Below are 20145 nucleotides of genomic sequence, written 5' to 3' on the forward strand. Positions count from 1 at the left end.
AAAGGTAGCTAAACAAAAGCAGAAACTTTCCTGTTTCTCACCACACCTACCATGACCAAGACATGTACAGTTGTACATAATGTGTATGGCACAAATTGTCAACCACATGTAGCAACCCTAAGCCTGGACTACCACTGAACTCCAGTCAGGCAGTATGCACCATAGCAATTAGAAATTCTTTTCTACAGCAAGAGTCCCAGTCAGAGCTGCTGTAATCTTCCTACATAAGAGAATTTCAGTTTTTTACTGAAAAATGGTCTGCCAGTACAGGGGAGGCAGATGGAGACCAAACCCACTATATCTTGACAGAGACATTTTGTTCCCTGACACAGCTAACAGCTTTCCATAAGTCTTCCTTTAGGCTGCATGCATGGTACCTTGGATGGTATTTATTTGCAGAGTTCCTAAAATCTTAACAAAGCACAGCAGAACAGACTCCCACTTTAATCTAAAAACAGAGCCACCACGACTTACACAAACAGAGTTTCAATGCGGTTTGGTTAAATTTGGAAAGAGTAATGAGCTTTCATATGGAATGACAAAGACAATAAACCTTTCTCTACCAGGAAGGCTAGTCTGTCACACAGCTATCCTCCCTTTGGTCCTCTTCTTTACTTCAAGTTCTCTCGATCTTGTCCTTTTTATCCCTCAGCTGCCAATTCCCAACCTCTCTTTCAAGTTGGACATCTGGCATTGCTTACTGGGTATTTTAACTTTGATATCCCAAAGGCAGCTCAGATTCAACAAGTCTAAACCCTCATCATCCTCGCATTCCCTCCTTTGGTGAACAGCACCACCATTCTTCCAGCCACCTAGGAATCACCCTAGATTTCTACCTAGATTTACTATATCCCATTACCAGACTCCATCAATTTCAATACTTAACAGGTCCTTTCTTCTCTCTCTTGCTTTGATTCAAACTCTCACCATCTCTGATCCAGATTAATAAAATAATTAATTTCCTTTCTTCTAATCAAAGCATTCTCCAGATTGCTATGCGATTTTCTGCAAACTTCCAATCATGGTACAACTTCCCTACAAGAGCTGTTCAATGGCTCTCTGATGCCCTTACAATAGTCTAAACTCTATTAATGGCACACAGTCCTCTGTACTCTAGTTCCCCTTTGACTACTTTTCTCTGTGCTTTTGCTCTCACTTACACCCTGGGAATTCTGCTACCTATATGGTTCCCCCAAAGCAGTTTGCTTTCTTATACCACATTTGCTTCTGCACTTCCCAGTTCTGTCTACCTGGGGGGACTGGCTCATTTTAATAGGCTCAGTTCAAGTTATGAACACTTTCCTTTACATCACTGTACTAAAATTACTGGTGTTGATGTTATCTCACTTTAAAAAGTCTTCCCCCAAACAGATTTATAGCCAGGGACAAAAGAAGTATTACCAATAAATGTTCTCAGACATCGCCGGTCACCATAAACCTCCCAGAGCTGGAGAAAAAACAAAATACATAGACATGTTAGGTTTTTTTTGGTGCTAGGGACTGGACTCAGGGCCCCATATATGCTAAATATGTGCTTTGCCACTGTGCTCCGCCCCAGCCCTGGAGATATTAAATTTAATAAAAATTTTAAACCAGTAATAATGTCATATTCCGGCTATGTATGTGCATATCTGTGTGTATAGAGGATTTAATTATTAAATTTTACTTAGCACCACCAGTTTGTGTTATATTACTTGGAGCACATACACATATATACACATACACGTTCTTATATAACTAGAATTTTTTAAAGATCTTTTCATCCAAAGTGATATAAAACACCTGCATCAAAATACCAAGAGACCTTGACTACAGAATGAGTTAATCCAGGTGGTTCCATTTATCATTGCTCTTTTTTTATACTGTAGTTATTTTCTATGATAAAAAGTTTCTACTTTTGTAATACTACAAACTTTATTACAACTGCCATGTATATAACATTTTGATAGTAAAAAGCTTTTAAATACTTTTCTAATGTAACAAGTATAATAGAAGCAGTGGGAAAATAATGATCTAGACTAAAATAACAGTCTCATAATTCTCATCATATCCAAAGTGCATGAATACAAAAGCTTCAAAACTAGCTTTATTCTTGCCTGCCTCAAATCCAATCCTTGACAATACTGCTAGTGCTCTAAAATAGAAAGCATTTCCTGGCCACCCAGTGCCAGGAGGATAAAGTCTTACTTCCCGCAGCATGTCACAAGAGGATTTCTGGGACCTGGTCCTTTTCCTATTATCATTCTTTGTCTCTTAAATTTTATGCTTGGCCAACCACAAAACTTGTAGTTTTCGGCACACACCATGCTGTTCCATTCTATTTGCTCTTCTCAAACGTACTCTATTCCTTCCCTTTAACTTAACTTTCCTACTGAGGAAGCCAGAGTACATGCACCTTGTGCCTGCCTCTATAACGATCATTTACCTCATCATACAACGATCACCTTATGGGTAGAGATAGTGCTTTAACATTTTTTTATCCTCACCCCCTTCACATAATGGCTACCTAATGAGTGTTTACATACGTGAATCTAACTAAATTCTGTATTTTTTTTTTAGTTGGTCAAAAAAAAGATCATAACCTCAATTTACATAGTTCGTATAAAGTAAAGGTTAAAGAAGTAAGAGTTTTTACTATAACTGACTCAATTAGTGACAAATCGAGACAAATTATCTCTATTAGAGACAAATGTCTAAATGGTTGCTCTCATCCAAAGATGCTGTCTTTATATATTCTTAATATTCATGCATTATTAAGAAGGAAAAAGCTTTAACGATTCAACTTTCCAAGCCACAAGACCATTATAGGGTTGGTATTTATCGAACCACTGTAAAGATAATAGTCACAGTGAAGACCAAAAAACACAAAAACTATCCTTTTAGATTTAAGATTTATTTCAAGGCTTTCCCCATATCTAGGTTGACATGAAACTTTAGATATGAGAACTATGAGCCTATTGTTTTAGTCTAGATCATTATTTTTGTACAGCTTCTATAATATCTTTCGATTCAGGAAAGTTCAAAACTAAAGTCTTTCAGTATCAAAATGCTATACTTGTGACAAACAAGTCTTCTGTACCACGTACTACAGAGTTGAGCAGAAGGTAAAGGTGGAACTTCCTAAGACTACAGTGGGAGAAGAGACTGAGAGCACTTCTGCTACTTGTTATCTAAAAGTATTCAAAGAAAAAGGATAAATCACATTGTTTATTCTGAAAATGGGATTTCTATAATGTGTCCTCTCTACCTCATTTGGTTTTGAGGAAAAATGAACACTATTACATATCTAAAACCTCTATAAAAATGCAAGACTAGTGATTAAATATTTCTGTGTCTAATGCTAAACTGATTGGATTACATTCTAATCAGTATTCTAAGCTTTAAAAAGAACCTAGCCAACTGGACCACATGGCTATATTTGAAGTTTGGAAACCGTTCATAAATAGCTGAATTTACAGGACCTAAGAGAAAATTATAAGCCTCCAATTGCCTAACACCCAAATTTATTTACAATTAACCAGATTTAACTAGTAACAAAGCTGCCAGTGTTATCAAAAACTCACCTTAATTTTACAATCCATGGAACAAGACAGCAATAAATGACCAGAGAGGGGAAACAATCTGACTGCACTGACACCCTGTAAAAAGGTATCAGAGTTATAAACCAGAAGCATTTTGAATATTGGCTAGAACACAAGACAAAGAGGGTAAACTTTAAGCAACCTAAAAGCAACCTTTTCTATTTTTCTTCATTCCAATCATCATGTCCCAGAATAATCATCATTAGTATTCCAAGAGCAGGCCTTACTGACACTAAGCTTTTGAAGGTATTTTTTTTTTAACCTTTAATATTGACTTTCTCACTCAAGGGAATCCTGAGTCCATCAAATTGCTAATGCCCCCACTTCATTTCTTTCTTTTATGTAGTTCCTTTGCTCTTTGCAAAGAGCTGGAAATTAACAGCTGGAATTGTGCAGATGACAAAGAATATCAACATGGAAAATTTTCATGTATCTTGTCTTTGTGTTATTACCTTGGCTTATAAACCACAGAGCATCTCATCTCTGCAATGGGATAACCCCTCAAAACCAAGGCAACATTACAGGCTAAGCAGGAGACTTGATGCTAGGACCAGGTTGTGACTCAACTGACTTGGTGTCCAAGAAGAAGCAGACTGTGACTGGAACTTGCAGAGAAAGGGCTGTGCTGGGGTCAGGACACCCAACCACAAACACAGGTGTCATGGCCACGCCAGAAGGTTTTCATGACTGATACATGTGAGCGTCTCCAAAGTCTAATCCAACATCAACTTCAATATGACTCCCCTGTCCTATCTTTACTTCCCTATATACTCACCAGAAATACGGAATGATCCACATCCATGATTGAAACTTTACATTGGCTTCACTATTATAACATTTTACAATCCATGGAACAAGACAGCAATGAATGACCAGAGAGGGGAAACAATCTGACTGCACTGACACCCTGTAAAAAGGTATCAGAGTTATAAACCAGATAGAAACAGCCAACTTGCTTACCTTTGTATGTCCAGACCACACATGAATTTGTTTTTTGGGAAGATAACACTTTTCAGGTGGCACAGTTGACCGCAGATTGACACCAACATCCTGAGGTATGTGAAGATAGGATCTGCCTTGATAGTCATACATTTCTTTAACTGAAACAAAAGGCAATAACCAAATAATTTACAGCCACAAAATCTATATTCTTAAAATGATAAACATTTCATTTTTAGGGCTATTGCCTTTATCAAGACTTAGGTAATAACACTCTGGTGATGTTAAGATTGTAGGTTAGTTAAAATTAGCTGCCTGAAATCCTTGCTATCATTTCCAATTAGAAGCAGTATTTTGGAATTCCTGAATTCCTAGAGAGTATTACACCTTTAAGATCTATATTTCTTTCACTCAGTCATATACTTTAGTGATATATAATAAAGACTTCACTGCAGTATAATAAGAGTGAGTAAAAAAATAAATAATACTTGGGCCTCATGAGCACTGGTAAAGAATCAGAAGCAAAACAGGCTAAGAAAGAAATTAAAACAAAAAAATATAGACTATCCTTCTTCCCACTTTCTGCTTTTATGCCTTTCTGGTTCCTTTCTATTCCCCTTTTCCTGATTTTCACCTCAAAATTTTATAATAGTCATGTGGGTGACTTAGATGGCATAGCGTACAGAAAGCAGTTAGTAGTATGCCTGGCACAGAGTGGGTATTCAATAAATGTTGAATGGTATTGCTGTTACAATTATACACGCCATAATACTAAACAGATTCCTTAAATACAAAACTGGAGCCTGATAAACCAAATATGGCCTGATTATACCTAAAAATCTGATGTGATAAAACATCAGAAAAAGCAACACACTATTTGTGCAAAAGAATCAGTAATCACTATGTAATTTCCTAAATGTAACTAATCATTAATGCATAGGTACATTCTAGAATATTTGTAATTTATTTTGGTGAATATGCATTTTCTTCCACAAGTCAAGGCAAGTATGAGTCTTAATCTCCAGTTTACTTATATTTAATGACATTCATAAACTGTGAAGATATATGAATATTTGGATTGTGTTAAAAATAAACAGTTTAATGATTCAGGCATCATTAATATATGAAAAGAGTCAACTTTATCTTAAGAAACAGCATATTAAGAACCATACAAGTTTCTTCTTTATTTTTAATTTTTTTAAAATTCACTAACACTTCAACAAAAATTGTATGTGGCTATCATTAGTCATGCTACTACTTTTTTTTTCTCCTTTATTAGCACAAGGAAAAGTCTGCTGTGATTTTTTTGGGGATACAAACTGTAAAATTATAATTATTCTTAATATTATGATTGTATGGCAGCTGACAGTAAAGGCAATTGGTATTACATGAACAGAGAACAGACTACATATGTGAGCTTTTTCATGAAATGAAGAAGAATGAAAATACATTACCATGTAAGATTGTCTTCTCCTCCCCAGGTTTCTCTTCTTCCTGTTTGCCTTTCTTCTGCCTCTTTGCTGTGATTTCATCCAATTCTTTTTGTTCTTCCTAAGAAAATGAAGGAGTGAATTTTAAAACAAATGTTTGAGAATCCCACTATGTCCAAAATTGGTTATAAATTCTTTATAATGAGGTCTTCATTTTTGTGAAGTAATTGCTATAAATATACTTCCCCAAAGAATAATTTCAATTCTTCCATAAGCAGAGATTGATTATCTCTTCCACAGATTACAAAATGGAAATAAACCTATAATGGATACTAGATAATATTTTTAAACCAATTTTATACAAGCTCATCCTTCTGGAACATCTAGAAATAAATTGAACATGTTATGCTAATTGTTCAAGTGAAAAGACAAGGCAATTAGAAAATCTGGTACCAGAAAGGAAAGGAAACTGAATTTTAGTACATAATGTTGTTCTTCAATAAATAGCTTTTACATAGTCATGAGGGTATAAGCAATTACTATAGATTTGTGACCATTTTGGCATGAGCTGGGGAGGGAAGTGGGAGAGCAGTAAATCTGTATCTATAATAACAATCTAAAATAAATAAAGAAATAGCAGCACATGTACATTATTAAGCTAATAATGTACAATAAAAAACAGCTAGAAGATAAGCTGCATGAGGCCAGAATTTTCTTGATCTTGCCCACAGCTATATCCTAGGACCTAGACTGGTGCCTGGCTCATAGAGACAAATGGGATTATGCAGGTGGGGAAAGAAAGGGTGGAGTTCTGTATTTTAACTTTACTGACTTCATAGTAAAAAATTTTAAAAAATAATAGATAAAATTTAAGATTTTTGAATAAATTAATAAGTAAAACCCATCATCAATTCCAATATGAAAAAAAAACCCCTGATTTTGTAGTTACTATCTGAGTGCCTGGTACCAGAAAAACAGCTATCATGGCAGTTTAAAAGCTTTATCAAGGCAATTTAAAAAAAAAAAATTGCGCAATATTCTATTTTTATAAGAAAGTACCAAAGAAAGTAAAGCAGAAAAAAAAAGTAAACAAAAATAGTACAGAAAAATTTATTGTATTTTCTTAACAAAGGCAGAGAAATTCTGAGGAGTCACTTGGTTCTCTAAGAGAATCTGAAAAGTTTATTAATAGAGATATGATTTGTAAAGACATAGCATACACTTGAACTGGAAATGAAAAAGATCAAAGCTTACTTCTGAAGGTTTGGCTACATCTTTTTCGTCCACATATTTTGCCCACGGTCCCAAGAAACCATCAATATTAGATGCATCGTTTTCTTTGAACTTTTTCCTCTTTTCTGTTTTCTTTTGACCAGTTTCAAATACAGTTAAACCTACGTTAACAACAACAAAAAGAAATTATAAATATATGCATTTTCTTCAAAAACATCAGCATACATATGATTTTATATAGTTAAAGAAATGTGATTGTTCAAGAGACCAAAAACAAAATTAAAAGGCAAATGAATCTGCAACATATATTAACTAGCTCAAGTTACATGAAAAGGGATTGAACCTTGTGAGGAGAGAATCTTCTAACCCTGTTGTGTTTTGCAAATTTTGCTATATTAAAAGAAAAAAAAAGATATCCAATCCTACAATGTACACAGCCTTTTTAATGAATCAAAAACCTGTATCTGTAGACTTTTACTAATTCTGAAAGAAACTCAACAACTGATGTTGCTAAATAATGATAAAGCTACTTTTGAAAGTAAGAATTGTAATTTATTGCTTAAAAACAGGGCTGAGGGTTGGGATCAGAGGGACATTAAGGCTGCTGCCTAGACATTGCTGACCACACTCTCAGGTGATACTTTCTGCCGCCACAACAATGACCCCCTGTCTCAGAATGCAGCCTTCCTAGGACCAGGAAAAAAGTACCTTTCACACAGGGCAGCCACATCTTGCCCCTCTACCACCTATGCATATGGAGGAAAAGTTCTTCTTGGGCTGATCCCTGAGGAATTCTTCCAGTTTCTTTATCCTAAAACTTGTGTAACAGGACCCTACATGCATGAAACTATATTTTCTATCCAAAGAAATTTATATGACTGCTCCAGAGACCTTTTCTACCACATCAATAGTAGATTAATTGTCTATGTGATTAAAAAATATGGTGCCTCTATTGGAAAATTTATTGAAAATCTAAATGAGCATAAAATTGCCCAACTAGAAGAGGTGAAACAGGCTTCCATCCAATAAATCCAACATGCAACTGAGTTGTAGAAGTCACAGCAGGTGCTGGTTCAGAAGTGCCATTATCTTTTTGATGTCCAGAGGAATAACATTGCTATGGCCTTGAGGTTTCTTACCAGGAAGGGCGACAAAGTATACAAGGAGGTAAAGAATTGCCTGGATTATCATATCTCTGCAGAATATTATGCATTGAAAGGAACAGGAGTACAAGATAAACTGGGTGGAGAAACACGTTGTACAGAGTATTTCTGCACAGCAGGAAAATGAGACGATTGCCAAGTGCATTGCAGATCTCAAGCTGCTCCCAAAGAAGCCTCAAGCGCAGCCAGTTATGTAAATGTATCTGTCCCAGTTGAGACAGCTATACAGTTGACTGAGTAAATGAAAACTAGTCTACGTGACAAAATCTTCCTCTATTGCTATCTACTGAAATTACAGTTTATGTTTCCTAAAAAAGAAAAGTTCAAGTTTCCTTGGGAGATTACCAACTTACAATTTAAATTTATAATTAATTCCATCATCTTGCAATTAAGTAATGATTAAAACAAAACAAAAAACCCAAACCAAAAACAAAACAGGGCTGAATTAAAACCATATTAAGTACTTAGTAATGTATTTTTACTATGCATGTAATAGAACAATATAAATTAAACAAGGTTTCTCAAAATTTTGGTATTTCTTTCATATGATCTCATTCTAAAACCGATCTCTAATATCACCTTTAGTAAAAAGAAATGGAGGAAGAAAGATGTTTCTGAGATTTTTTAATTTATCAGTAGGAGATGGCATACTATTTATTAGATTGCAAAAAGAAAGTTTTACAGGAGTCATAGTGAAGGTTAACTAAGAATCTAGCTCCATATACATAAGAAAGGGGAAAATAGTTCATATTAATTCAAATTAATTTCCTTTAGGCTGTGTTACAACAAAAGCATGGTAAAGTCTATTTTAACAATCATCAAGCACAGAAGGCAGTTTGATCATACAGGGTCTATTTTTATTTAAGTAGAAGTGTCCCTGTGTAACCTGAACTTTTTTTTTAAAATGGCATTTTATAGATGAGATTCAGTAGTCAGATGAGCTTTGTGACAAGTTAGCATTTAGCAAGCATGATGCCTTGCCTTGTTATAAAAGATGAATATGAACACAAGCATATTTAAAACATATATTCAGACTCAAGCCATTAAAGAAATCCTTCAAAGACAATCCTCACAGACTTACAAAATGAAACTTTACTTCTTTTAAAATTTAGCTTTACTTACTGTGGAGATGCCAACAGCCAAAATTATCTATACATTAATTATAATTTATTGAATGATTTCTATAGGGTTGGCATGTACCAAGTACTCAAAATAACCCCAAATGATACATAACCACCATCTTCCTTACAAGGTTACACAGCTAGTAAGTAGTAAAAACAAGCTCTAAACCATAATAGTTCTAAACTATATTGCTCTAAACCCTATCACTCTATTATTTCAACTTAAAAAAATCAAGAGCTAAATATGGGTTCTTTCCTACTATCTAATTACTGTGAGGCACTAATTATGAATGTGTATGTGCGCGCGCACACACACAATATTAACTATTTTAAATAAATTACCTTGATTTTTTTCAGCTTCTTCTACAGAACCAATGTATTTAGTAGACACTTGATGATTATCCAATGAAGGGTCCAATGCATAACCTGAAAGGAAAAAAGTGCAAACTACTGACTCAATTTTGCCACTTATAATTCATTTTATTACTACCATTCAAATATACCCATTTCATATTTTCTTTCCCAGATATTAAAAATGGTCTCTTTAACTATGGACCAAGTCTTCTTTTCTGAGCTCCATTTCTCTTTACCACAATTAATCCATATTCTAGGCTGGACCCTGAATGACTTCAGCAGAATAAAATGTATCTTAGAGGAGGAATTTAACATCTAGCTATTATATACTAAAAGCCTTTCTGGCTATGAAATCAACTTTAGTTTCAAACATTTGAAGAGCTTAAAAATACATGTGCATTATATGTTTGGAAGTTTAGAAACTATTTCCTTTTTCTTTTTGGTAATGGATATTATAGTTTATAATATATAAACTATTAAATTAAAAAAAGAAATAGGGTAGAAGTTAATCACATAATGTCTAGCTATTATTTTGAAAATGCTATTCTCAGTAAGGACTGTCTTTCCTCTAATCTTAATCTATTTCTACTTCAAAATCATTATTTATATTTCTTTGGTAAGAGAAGATAATAAGGATAGCTGGTGTATAGATATATTCCTTCAACTAGTTCGAGTGTGTACCTACATTTGGTCTCCAGTGGTCTAAGAGAATGAAGGGAAACAAAGCCTACCTAAATTAACTCAAATCATTTTTTTTTTCTTTCCTCCAGTGGGTGTGCTAGGACAATAAACATTTGGTTTAATCTGTTTCACAAAAATCTGGTATATTAACAAAAGAGAGTTGATCATTCATTAGTCTATGGTCTACAACCCATGTGAACAATCACAAAGTGCATAAAAAGTACTAACTCATTTTTTTTAAAGGGCCACATCCTAATGGACATATCTAACATTTTTATTTTGCAGCTAAAGATTAAAGGGAACTAATTTTGGGGAATGGAAAAAGATTTGTCATGAAACATACTTTTAAAACAAGCTAAGGATGTAGGTGCTCAACTCACCCTCGTGATATGCTAGAATAGAACCAACCACCTGGCTATTAGTTCATTTGGATATAGTTTTTTTCAGCATTAAAATATGTTCTTAGCCAGAGAAGAGAGCTTGATGGCAGAAAAGCAGCTTTGGAGTTGAATCTCTGAAATCACAGGTTCAAATCCCATGAGTTATTTTAGCTTTTACCTTTTTGTACCAAACAGTGTTCTATGTGTGATTTTTTAGACAATGAGACTTTTATAAGGCTCATATAAAATTCAGACCATCATACCCTGAATTAAAAATTCCCATCTCAGCCATAAAACCTTATTTAGAATGTAAATTCTACCATGGAAGGAGTTTTATATCTATATAAATGGCATTGTGTGATGTGTTTGGAGAGGTGGAGGTTGAGAGAGAAGGGTGTCCCTGGTCCTCCTTATCTCTATGTAAGCACCAATCCCCAAATCTTCTGGCCATACACAGTTTTGTTTCAATTAAAGGAACTTATGTTTCCCTCCCGTTTTTCTTTGTGGTAAAGATCTTTTATTGCCACTTGTATCCCCTCCCCATTCCCTACTACTCCAGGTGATTAGTGAATAAAATTAGTCTCCGGTTACAAGCAAGAGACATTAAATATTTATCCATATACACTACTACAAATCAGCCAGTGATAGAACAAACAAGCTCTAACTAATACTATGGAATTTCAGTCCAAATGGTTTTCTATTACTCTACATCTCAAATAAATGAATGTATCTGCACTATAATTCTTAAAGGTTCTTGTCTATCTTTCGGAAGCCTATTTTCTATTTTACTTTTTTAATGGAGTTCATGTCTACTTTCTTTAGGAAGTAGCATCTGAAATGGCTATAATAATACTAATTTATTACTATATCGTTAAAACTATCAATACTAATATTCTGACAGATATTTACACTATAAACAGTGTAGACACTATAAACAATTGGCAAAGAAATGGTTGTGAATAAACGAAAAATCCTTTAAAATCAATGGTCAGAAAAATCAAGTCAAAATAAAGAAACAGTGTTTTGATTATCAAACACAGGAAAAAACAATCACATATATGGATCTTAGATAAGGAGAAACAGAACTTTCATTCTTGGTGGTGGTAGAATTGAGAACTACTTGACCTACTTTTAGGAATTCATATAAGAAAACAACAGTGAAAAAACCTGCAAAGTTTTATGCTCAATAATATACACTGTCACATAAAAAGGCATTTTACTAGCCGGGTGTGGTGGCACATGCCTGTAATTCTAGTGGTTTGGGAGGCTGAGGCAGGAGGATCTCATCAAAGCCAGCCTCAGCAACAGTAAGGCACTAAAGCAACTCAGTGAGACCCTGTCTTTAAATAAAATACAAAATAGTACTGGGGAATGTGGCTGAGTGGTCAAGAGGCCCTGAATTCAATCCCCTGTAACCACTCCTCTCACAAAAAAAGGGCATTTTACTGCAATATAATATATACAGTACCTTTTTAATAATGAAAACTGGGACCAACTTGAAATCTAATGATTCCAGAGATTCTTAAACTACGGTAGTGGACAATTTTAAAAAATTATTTGAAGTATTAAAAAAGAATTTCTAATGTTGAAGATAAAACAATGTTAAAAACGACTATGATGAGACTACACTATTTATTTAAAATTCTATTTCCACTTCCATAATGGAAAATAGTAGTGAACATTTTGAGTGAACTCTGAACAACAGGAAAAAAAAAAAAAACTTCATTGAGAAGCTCCAAACAAGACCAACAAAGGAACAGTCCAGAACTCAGGAGAAAAGAGAAGAAAATAGGACAAAAAAATTCACATATCCACTGAAGGATTGAGATGGCAGGAGAAACACAATAAACAGGAGCTAAAAACCAAATACACTGCAAATAAATGAGATAATAATAGGAAATGAGACTATCTTCAATGATAAGGACTCTACAGGCTGGTTCTATGAAAACTAAATGTATTGTAGAATATACATCTTCTAGAAGTTATTTATTGAGATTATAACAATGTTACAACATTTAAAATAGGAAGAAAAATAAGTTCAATTTTTATTCTGCATCCAAGCAGTGATATTCCAGAGTTACAAATATGAAACTTAGGTAAAACTAAATTTATGTGCCACCTCCTTAATATGTCTTATAGATAACAGTAGTACAAGATATAAGGAAGGTGTGCTCCATTGTATTTTGTAAATGAGGGACTGTATCAGAAACCCCAAGGTGTAAGAGTGATAAAACAAACAAGTACATAGGAAGCTGGCCTAGAAATCACTATCTGGTCAGGTAAGAACTTTCTATGGGAAAACTGTAACACTTATACTAACAGAAGCTATACTTGATCAGTGCTTGAGTGTAAGGAAAAAAAGAGACAGTGCTAAACCTGAGGTTGGTTAACTTATTAAGTTCAAACAAATTGCTCTCAGTTCTAAGATGTATCATAAGAGAGACAGACCATGAAATTCTTAGTTTTGCCACTGGCCATTCTCTCTGACTAATATACTATAGTCTTAAATTGAACTCACTAGTTCAACCTCTGTCCCAGCCGACTACCTTCTAGCAGGAGAGGGAAAAAAAAAAAAAATCACCGGCTTTTTTTTTTTTTTTTTTAAATAAGCCCATTTCTAACCCAAGTCTAAAGCCAATTGAGTAGTTTTAAATGCTTATTCTTGCTATAAGGTAACTTAAAAGGAAAAATAGGTATCGGTATAAATTGAGGTAAGATCCCACCCCTTGTTTTGTTTTGAAGACACTTAAGCTATCTAAATTATTACTTAAGGCCCTTAGAAAACCCAAGAAAGCAAGCTATTCTTTAAAACTCCGTTTTAGTATTAAAATACAATAAATTGTGATTCAATAGAGTTGATTTTTATATGTGGCACGTTACTTTGGATTTACCCTTACATAAGTAATGGGTATAATGCAATGATGGTCTAGCAATTGGGAGTATCACTGAAATCTTTTGTTGATTTTAGTGGTATTCAATCTTAAGGACGTCTTTTGGCCAATTAAAACCTTGCCATGATGAAACATGATCTAATATATAATAATCCCTTTCATAATGTTTCCATGCATGTTATTTTACACAATTAATTTATGACTATCCTATTTTCTGACATCCCTTAGTGATCAAGAGAAAATATTTCAGAGATAAGATTTGAGAACAGAGTAAAGTTAACTAGGGTATATGATTTAAAAAAAAATAACTTCTTAACTCTCTCTTTATTTATCAACTTTAACTGCAATCTGCATATAGTGGACATTCAATAGCAAGTGTTCATTACCAAGAACAACAACAAAAAGCATTGTTTTTAAGATCCCAGAATATATCCAGTATACAGAAATCATACTGGATTTAAAAATGACAGTTAAAAATATTAGCTCACCTTTTAATTTATGTAAAATATTTATAGATACAGATTAGAAGTCCATCTGAAAGACTCTAGATTAATACACTTTAAAAGCCAGAAGCTATAATAGATTACTGGACACACAACTCATACTTCCAAAAAGGCCAAATTTAAAACTGTTGAAGTCGTATAACCTTACCATACGTGGCAAAAGTTCTTCTTTGCTGTTCAAACATGAAATCATTGATATGGGCTGGTTCAGCATAGCCAGAAAGCATATTTCTAGGAGCAGCCATTTGCTGTGTTCTAAAGGGATTTTCTGGTCCAAACTGCAATATTATCAGAAAGAAAAAAAAAGGGGACAGGGAGGAGGGAAGAAAAATATAAGTTCTGACTATATGAAAGCTAGAATTACTAAAGCTTATACATTTTCAATTTTAAATCGGGGGCTGATTAACCTGTTTGGGAAAATGGTAGCCTCATATGGTTTAGTGCAAATGGGCAATGGTTGGTTAGCAGTTTGTCAGTTCCTGGGACTGAAATAGGAGAGCCCAGCTATTTATTTCAAGAGTTCAGTAGTCACACGTGGTTACTAGCTGCTGCATTCCCATACTGCACAAAGTCCTATTTGGTCATATTGCTGTGGATAATTAAGAATGACTACAGTTTTTTCTAAACCATGATTTGAGGAATTTTGGATGACATTGTGCCAATAATGGCACTATGATATAAGTTTTTGAAAGCCGTATTGCTATTCTATTAGATTTTGAGTTCCTCAAAAGTAGATATTCAGAATCTTCTATACTTACCACAGTGCCTGGTATATAGAAAGTATTTATGAAGGAAAGATAATCAGAATCCCAGTGGGGGCAAAGGATAGGAAAACAGACAATAAAAATTAAGTGCCTGAAAAAGTTCCTAGGAAAAGATATCACAAATATAAATAAAATTTCTCCACTTTGAAAAGTTACCTTATTCCTACAACAAACTAATGTTCTTATTATCTATTTGTTAATGCTTTGAATTTCAAGAATAATTTTCCAAGTTATTTAATCTGATTTGTATAAAAACCCTGAAAACTTAGATAGGTAGTTTCCTTCTCATCTCACAAAAGAAGAAAAAGCTGAAGACGATATATTTTACTTGTCCTAGGGTCAAAAGTTTATTAACTGGTAGAACCAAGGCTAGAACAAACCCTAGTTAAGCATCTTATTGCATCACAACATTACTTAAAAGTACAAACATAGGGTCTAACTTGTTAAAAAGTACCAGAATATATTAAGTCCTATTAATTTAATGCTATTATAAAAAGCATCGGGGAAAACCCAATTCTTTTTGTTTTGTTTTTAAATGAAGAAACAAATGAGCTTTCCTCTCTGGAAAGAGTGTAACAGAATATTTATTTGAACTTGAAAGATCTACTGTCCTGATGAAGTGTTTTGACAATAGAATATTTTAGGTCACTATCATTAGAAACTATCTTTTTAATGATGTGTTTACAGAGCCACAAATACAAATGACTGATCTTCCCTTAATCAGTATGCTGTTTTCTCCAGACATCAATATTATACTACATAAAAAAATGAATTTAAATGATGTTAGATTATTTGCCTTACATTTTTTTTGCTTTATTTGCTTCCATTTCTGTTTTAAATAACTCAATTTTAAAATACCTGATTTACATAAAAAGCTTTTATTACCATTCTAAGTATAAAGGATAGTGCAAGACTTTGCAGCCCATATTAGTTCTCCCTGCAATTGCCAATGGATGGAAACATAAAGGGGGAAAATCTATATTGATGAATGCTGGAAATTGTTATCAGTGTCATTCCATCATGAAATTTATTACAGAAACAGAAGAAGTCATGAAACTAAAGCTAATAAAATTATTTAAAAGTTTCCAAAGATGCACTACCTGCCATAGTCATTATCCACAAAGCAACATCTGATATTTCTGGGATGGAGAGATCTAAAATGATAAAAATCCCCAGTGCCCTTATTGTTACTCATATAACATAATAAATTATCAATCACTGTGCTTATGTATAATCTGCCATTTAAAAAAGGAGATTATAATTTCCAGTCTTATTTTATTAAGATTTTACCAAAAAAAAAATTCTTCTATAGGCCATACTTATCAAACTCATTCTACTTTTTAAAGAAAAATGCTTAAAGTACTATGATTTCTAAACAAATACAGATCCATATATTAAAGCTAAGTGTATTTTACATATGGTGCTATACTAAAAGCAATCTTAAAATGTGCTTATGTCTTGTAGATGCTTTAGCTGAGACAATAACAACAACAAAATCTAGTGACGGAGGAAGCTGGGTGGGAAAGCTGGGTGGGAGGATTTTCCATCTATTTGAGGCTCACCTTAATTGCCTGATTCCTGGCAGTTATTGGAGCTGACCTCAAAGACATTAAATGACAACAGAGGGAAGCTGAGAACACTATGCAGCAGGACTCAGCTCTTCCCAATTACTCAAAAATGTCTCCCAGATGTTCATGGTCTCTGTGAACATGCAACTCTTTTAATTCTGGGGTAGACATTAAAAAACAAAACAAAGTACATAAAAAGTATACGAAATTCATTTCCAAGTATTTCTTTTTATGTTTTGGTAGCTAACCAAGTTTGAGTTAATTTGTGCTCAAGTGATCTATAATAATTTTTACCAATATATAAATGAATATATAAGATCTGTATGTAAATTTATAACATTCGCACAAATTTGGGTTTATAAGCAGATTTAAGTTAGTAAGATATGGGTATTTAACAGATTTTAGCTAAAATGATATCCAAATACACTAGTGTTAATTACAATATATACATGTAGGGGAGAAAATATTTTTAAGCCATATATCTAATAAGGAGTTAATATCCAAAATATATAGGGAACTCAAGCAATTCAGTAGCAAGAAAACAAACAACTGATTAAAAATAGGCAAAGTACCAGAATAGACATTTCTCAAAAGAAGTCATGGCAATAGGTATATAAAAAAGCGTTGACATCACTAATCAGAGAAATGCAAGTTAAATATCACAATATTGCCTTATACCTGTTAGAGCAGTTATTATCAAAAAGATAAATGTTGAGGGATAGAGATGTGATTCATCGGTAGAGTGCTTGCCTAGTGTGGATGAAGCCCTAGGTTTGATCCCCAGCACTGACAGGGGATAACAAAACAAAACAGAAAAAGACATATGTTAACAAGTGTTGGAGAAAAGGAACTCTTGCTTATTGCTGATGAGAATGTAAATTAGTACAGACACTAGGCAACACAGTATGGAGGGTGCTCAAAAAATTAAAAATGGAAACTGATCTAGCAATCTTATTACTGGATGCATATTCAAGAAGGAAATGAAATCAGTATGTCAAAGAAACGTTTACTCCCATATTCACTGCAGCATTATTTACAATAGACAACATAAGGCATCAAACTAAGTGTCCTCCAAATGATGAGTGGGTAAAGACAATGTGGTGTGTGTGTGTGTGTGTGTATGTATATATGTATATATGTGTGTGTATGTATATATGTATATGTACATGCACACACATACATAATGAACTGCTTGCTATTCAGTTTTTAAAAAAAGAAGGAAATCCTGTCATTTGTGGCAACACAGATAAACCTGGAAGACATTATGCTGAATTAACTAAGCCAAGTACAGAAAGACAAATACTCTGTGACCTCACTTACAAATGGAACTGAAAACAAGTTGGATATACAGGCAGAAAGCAGAATGGTTACTAGGAGTGAGGGGGTGAGGAGGTGATGGGTAGTGTTGTCAAAGGATATAAATTTCAGTTAGAAGTAATAAATTCAAGAAATCTTATTTTGTACAACATGGTGATTTAGTTAATAGCAATGTATTGCATTCTTTTTTTGGGGGGGTGGTATTTAGGATTGAAATACCAAATACCAATACTGAACCACATCTTCAGCCCTATTTATTTTTTATTTTGAGCTTAGTTACCTAGGGCCTTGCTAAGTTGCTGAGGCTGGCCTTGGCCTTGACCTTGTCATCCTACTGTCTTAGCCTCCTGGGATACTGGGATTACAGGCATGTACTACCATGCGTGGCCAATGTATTGTATTCTTAAAAATCTCGAAGAGAGTAGATTTGAAGTGTTCTCACCACAAAAAAAGCTAAGTATGTGATGTTTGCTTATGTTAAGTAGCTTGACTTAGCCATTTTATAGTGTGTGTGTACATATATATATTTTTCAAAACTTCATGTTTTTGCAGTAAATAAATATACAATTGTCAATTTCAGAAATAAATTAATTTTAAAAATACACATTTAAACCCGGTGCAGTGGTGCATGCCTATAATCTCAGTGGCTTAGGAGGCTGAGGTAGGAGGATCGAAAGTTCAAAGCCAGCCTTAGCAATGGCAAGTGGTTAATCTACTTAGTGAGACCCTGTCTCTAAGTAAAAATACAAAACAGAGTTGGGGATGTGGTTCAGTGGTTAAGTGCCACTGAGTTCAATCCTGGATAATCCCTCTCCACCACCACCAAAAAACAAACAAACAGACAAACAAACACATTTTTAAGTACTAATTTAGATCACTATATCCAAAGAATGTATGATGTTCCCAAAAGAGGTAAGCATTCTTACATCTTTCAACTGTGTAATGATTTACTTATATAATTGGGTGAAAAACATTTTTAATTTGTGAAGATACTGGTAGATAACTCCCAGAGATTTAGTATAAAGAAGTAGTTCTCATAAGTCTTCAGTAGGCAGAGTACTTGACAGTCAATATCTTAGTAGTATATCATTATATCATAGGAATTCAGAAAATTTATACTAGTCAAAATGGACAACATGAAATCATAATACTAAGTTTACATATAAGAAAAAAATTATTAAACTAAGATTATAAATTATTGTTAAATTTTTCATTAATATTTATAGCAATCATCAAAATTTATAAATAAATTTTGAGAAAGGGCCATTAACTGAACTGTTTTCTACAAATTAGGAAAAGACCAGAATTCAATTTGCTGACAGAATAATTTTGTAAGATGTATGCAAAGTTTATTACTTGAATAAGAAAATTTCATTAGTGCTGGTTCCATGACCTTGAGCCTCAATTTCCTTATAAAATAAGAGATAAGATATATGATTTCTAAAAAATTTATTCTAGCTTTAATATTTATAGCAGCCCTTACAGCCAGATTTTTAACAAAATTGGCTTTTTCCCCCCTCTTAACTTTTATATTTTTTTCTTAAAAATAGCATTATTTTAATGAGTCTGGAATTCTTCCTGAGACCTATGGGTTTTATGAATTAGAGAAGCTAATAAATACAGCTTTTTTTTCTAAGCAGATTCAAAAAGAATTGAGTGAAATGAAGAAAAATCACTAGACTGAAACAATGGCTATTATCTCTTCAAATTCTATCTATCCATTATTTGACAAAACTTATCTGTTTAAACTTTTCCATTTAGGAAAAGTCCTTGGTTGGGAGGAAGGAATAATATTTTACAGAATTAGTAATCTGTTTATTTTTCAAAACTAGCAAAGACAAAGGAATAGAGATATATACCCTACAAACTCCACAACATTCTTTAAACTAGTCTTCCAAATATATAGAGAGTATTAAGAGTGAACTGACCAGAATCCTCAAAAATGTCACTTGCTGATGACTTATTTGCTATAAAATAGGGATAAAGATTTCATAAGGTCATAGGGAAGGCAAAAGGAGAAAAGGTATGTTAATTCCTTAGTATGATACCTAGCACACATTAATAAATATGACAATAAGCATGGTAGTTTTATCTTGTTAGTCTCTATCTCTATCTCTGTTCTTTTTTGTCATAAAACTCTTATCAAATAAACTTTCTAAAAATTCTGTTTTGATTATGCTACTTCCCCACTTAAGACCTTCAGAAATCTATCATCTATTA

General features: G+C 33.5%; 1 protein-coding gene and 1 pseudogene across 2 annotated transcripts in view; one reads left to right on the plus strand and one right to left on the minus strand.

Annotated features, from left to right (window-relative positions):
- Cdc40 (cell division cycle 40) overlaps positions 1-20145 on the minus strand; it is a 47090-nt gene that overhangs the window by 12277 nt on the left and 14668 nt on the right. For both annotated transcript variants that reach the window (XM_013360718.4, XM_040283205.2), the window contains 7 exons: positions 14425-14554; positions 9810-9893; positions 7205-7344; positions 5975-6071; positions 4542-4681; positions 3564-3638; positions 1402-1447 (listed from right to left, as the gene is read on the minus strand). In XM_013360718.4, coding sequence (XP_013216172.1) covers positions 1402-1447; positions 3564-3638; positions 4542-4681; positions 5975-6071; positions 7205-7344; positions 9810-9893; positions 14425-14554 — 712 coding nt within the window. The remainder of the gene's footprint in view (positions 1-1401; positions 1448-3563; positions 3639-4541; positions 4682-5974; positions 6072-7204; positions 7345-9809; positions 9894-14424; positions 14555-20145) is intronic.
- LOC101965552 (ATP synthase peripheral stalk subunit b, mitochondrial pseudogene) lies at positions 7701-8649 on the plus strand (annotated as a pseudogene).

This window comes from Ictidomys tridecemlineatus, chromosome 8, assembly GCF_052094955.1.
Source record: "Ictidomys tridecemlineatus isolate mIctTri1 chromosome 8, mIctTri1.hap1, whole genome shotgun sequence".
In the NCBI taxonomy this organism is placed as follows: Eukaryota; Metazoa; Chordata; class Mammalia; order Rodentia; family Sciuridae; genus Ictidomys; species Ictidomys tridecemlineatus.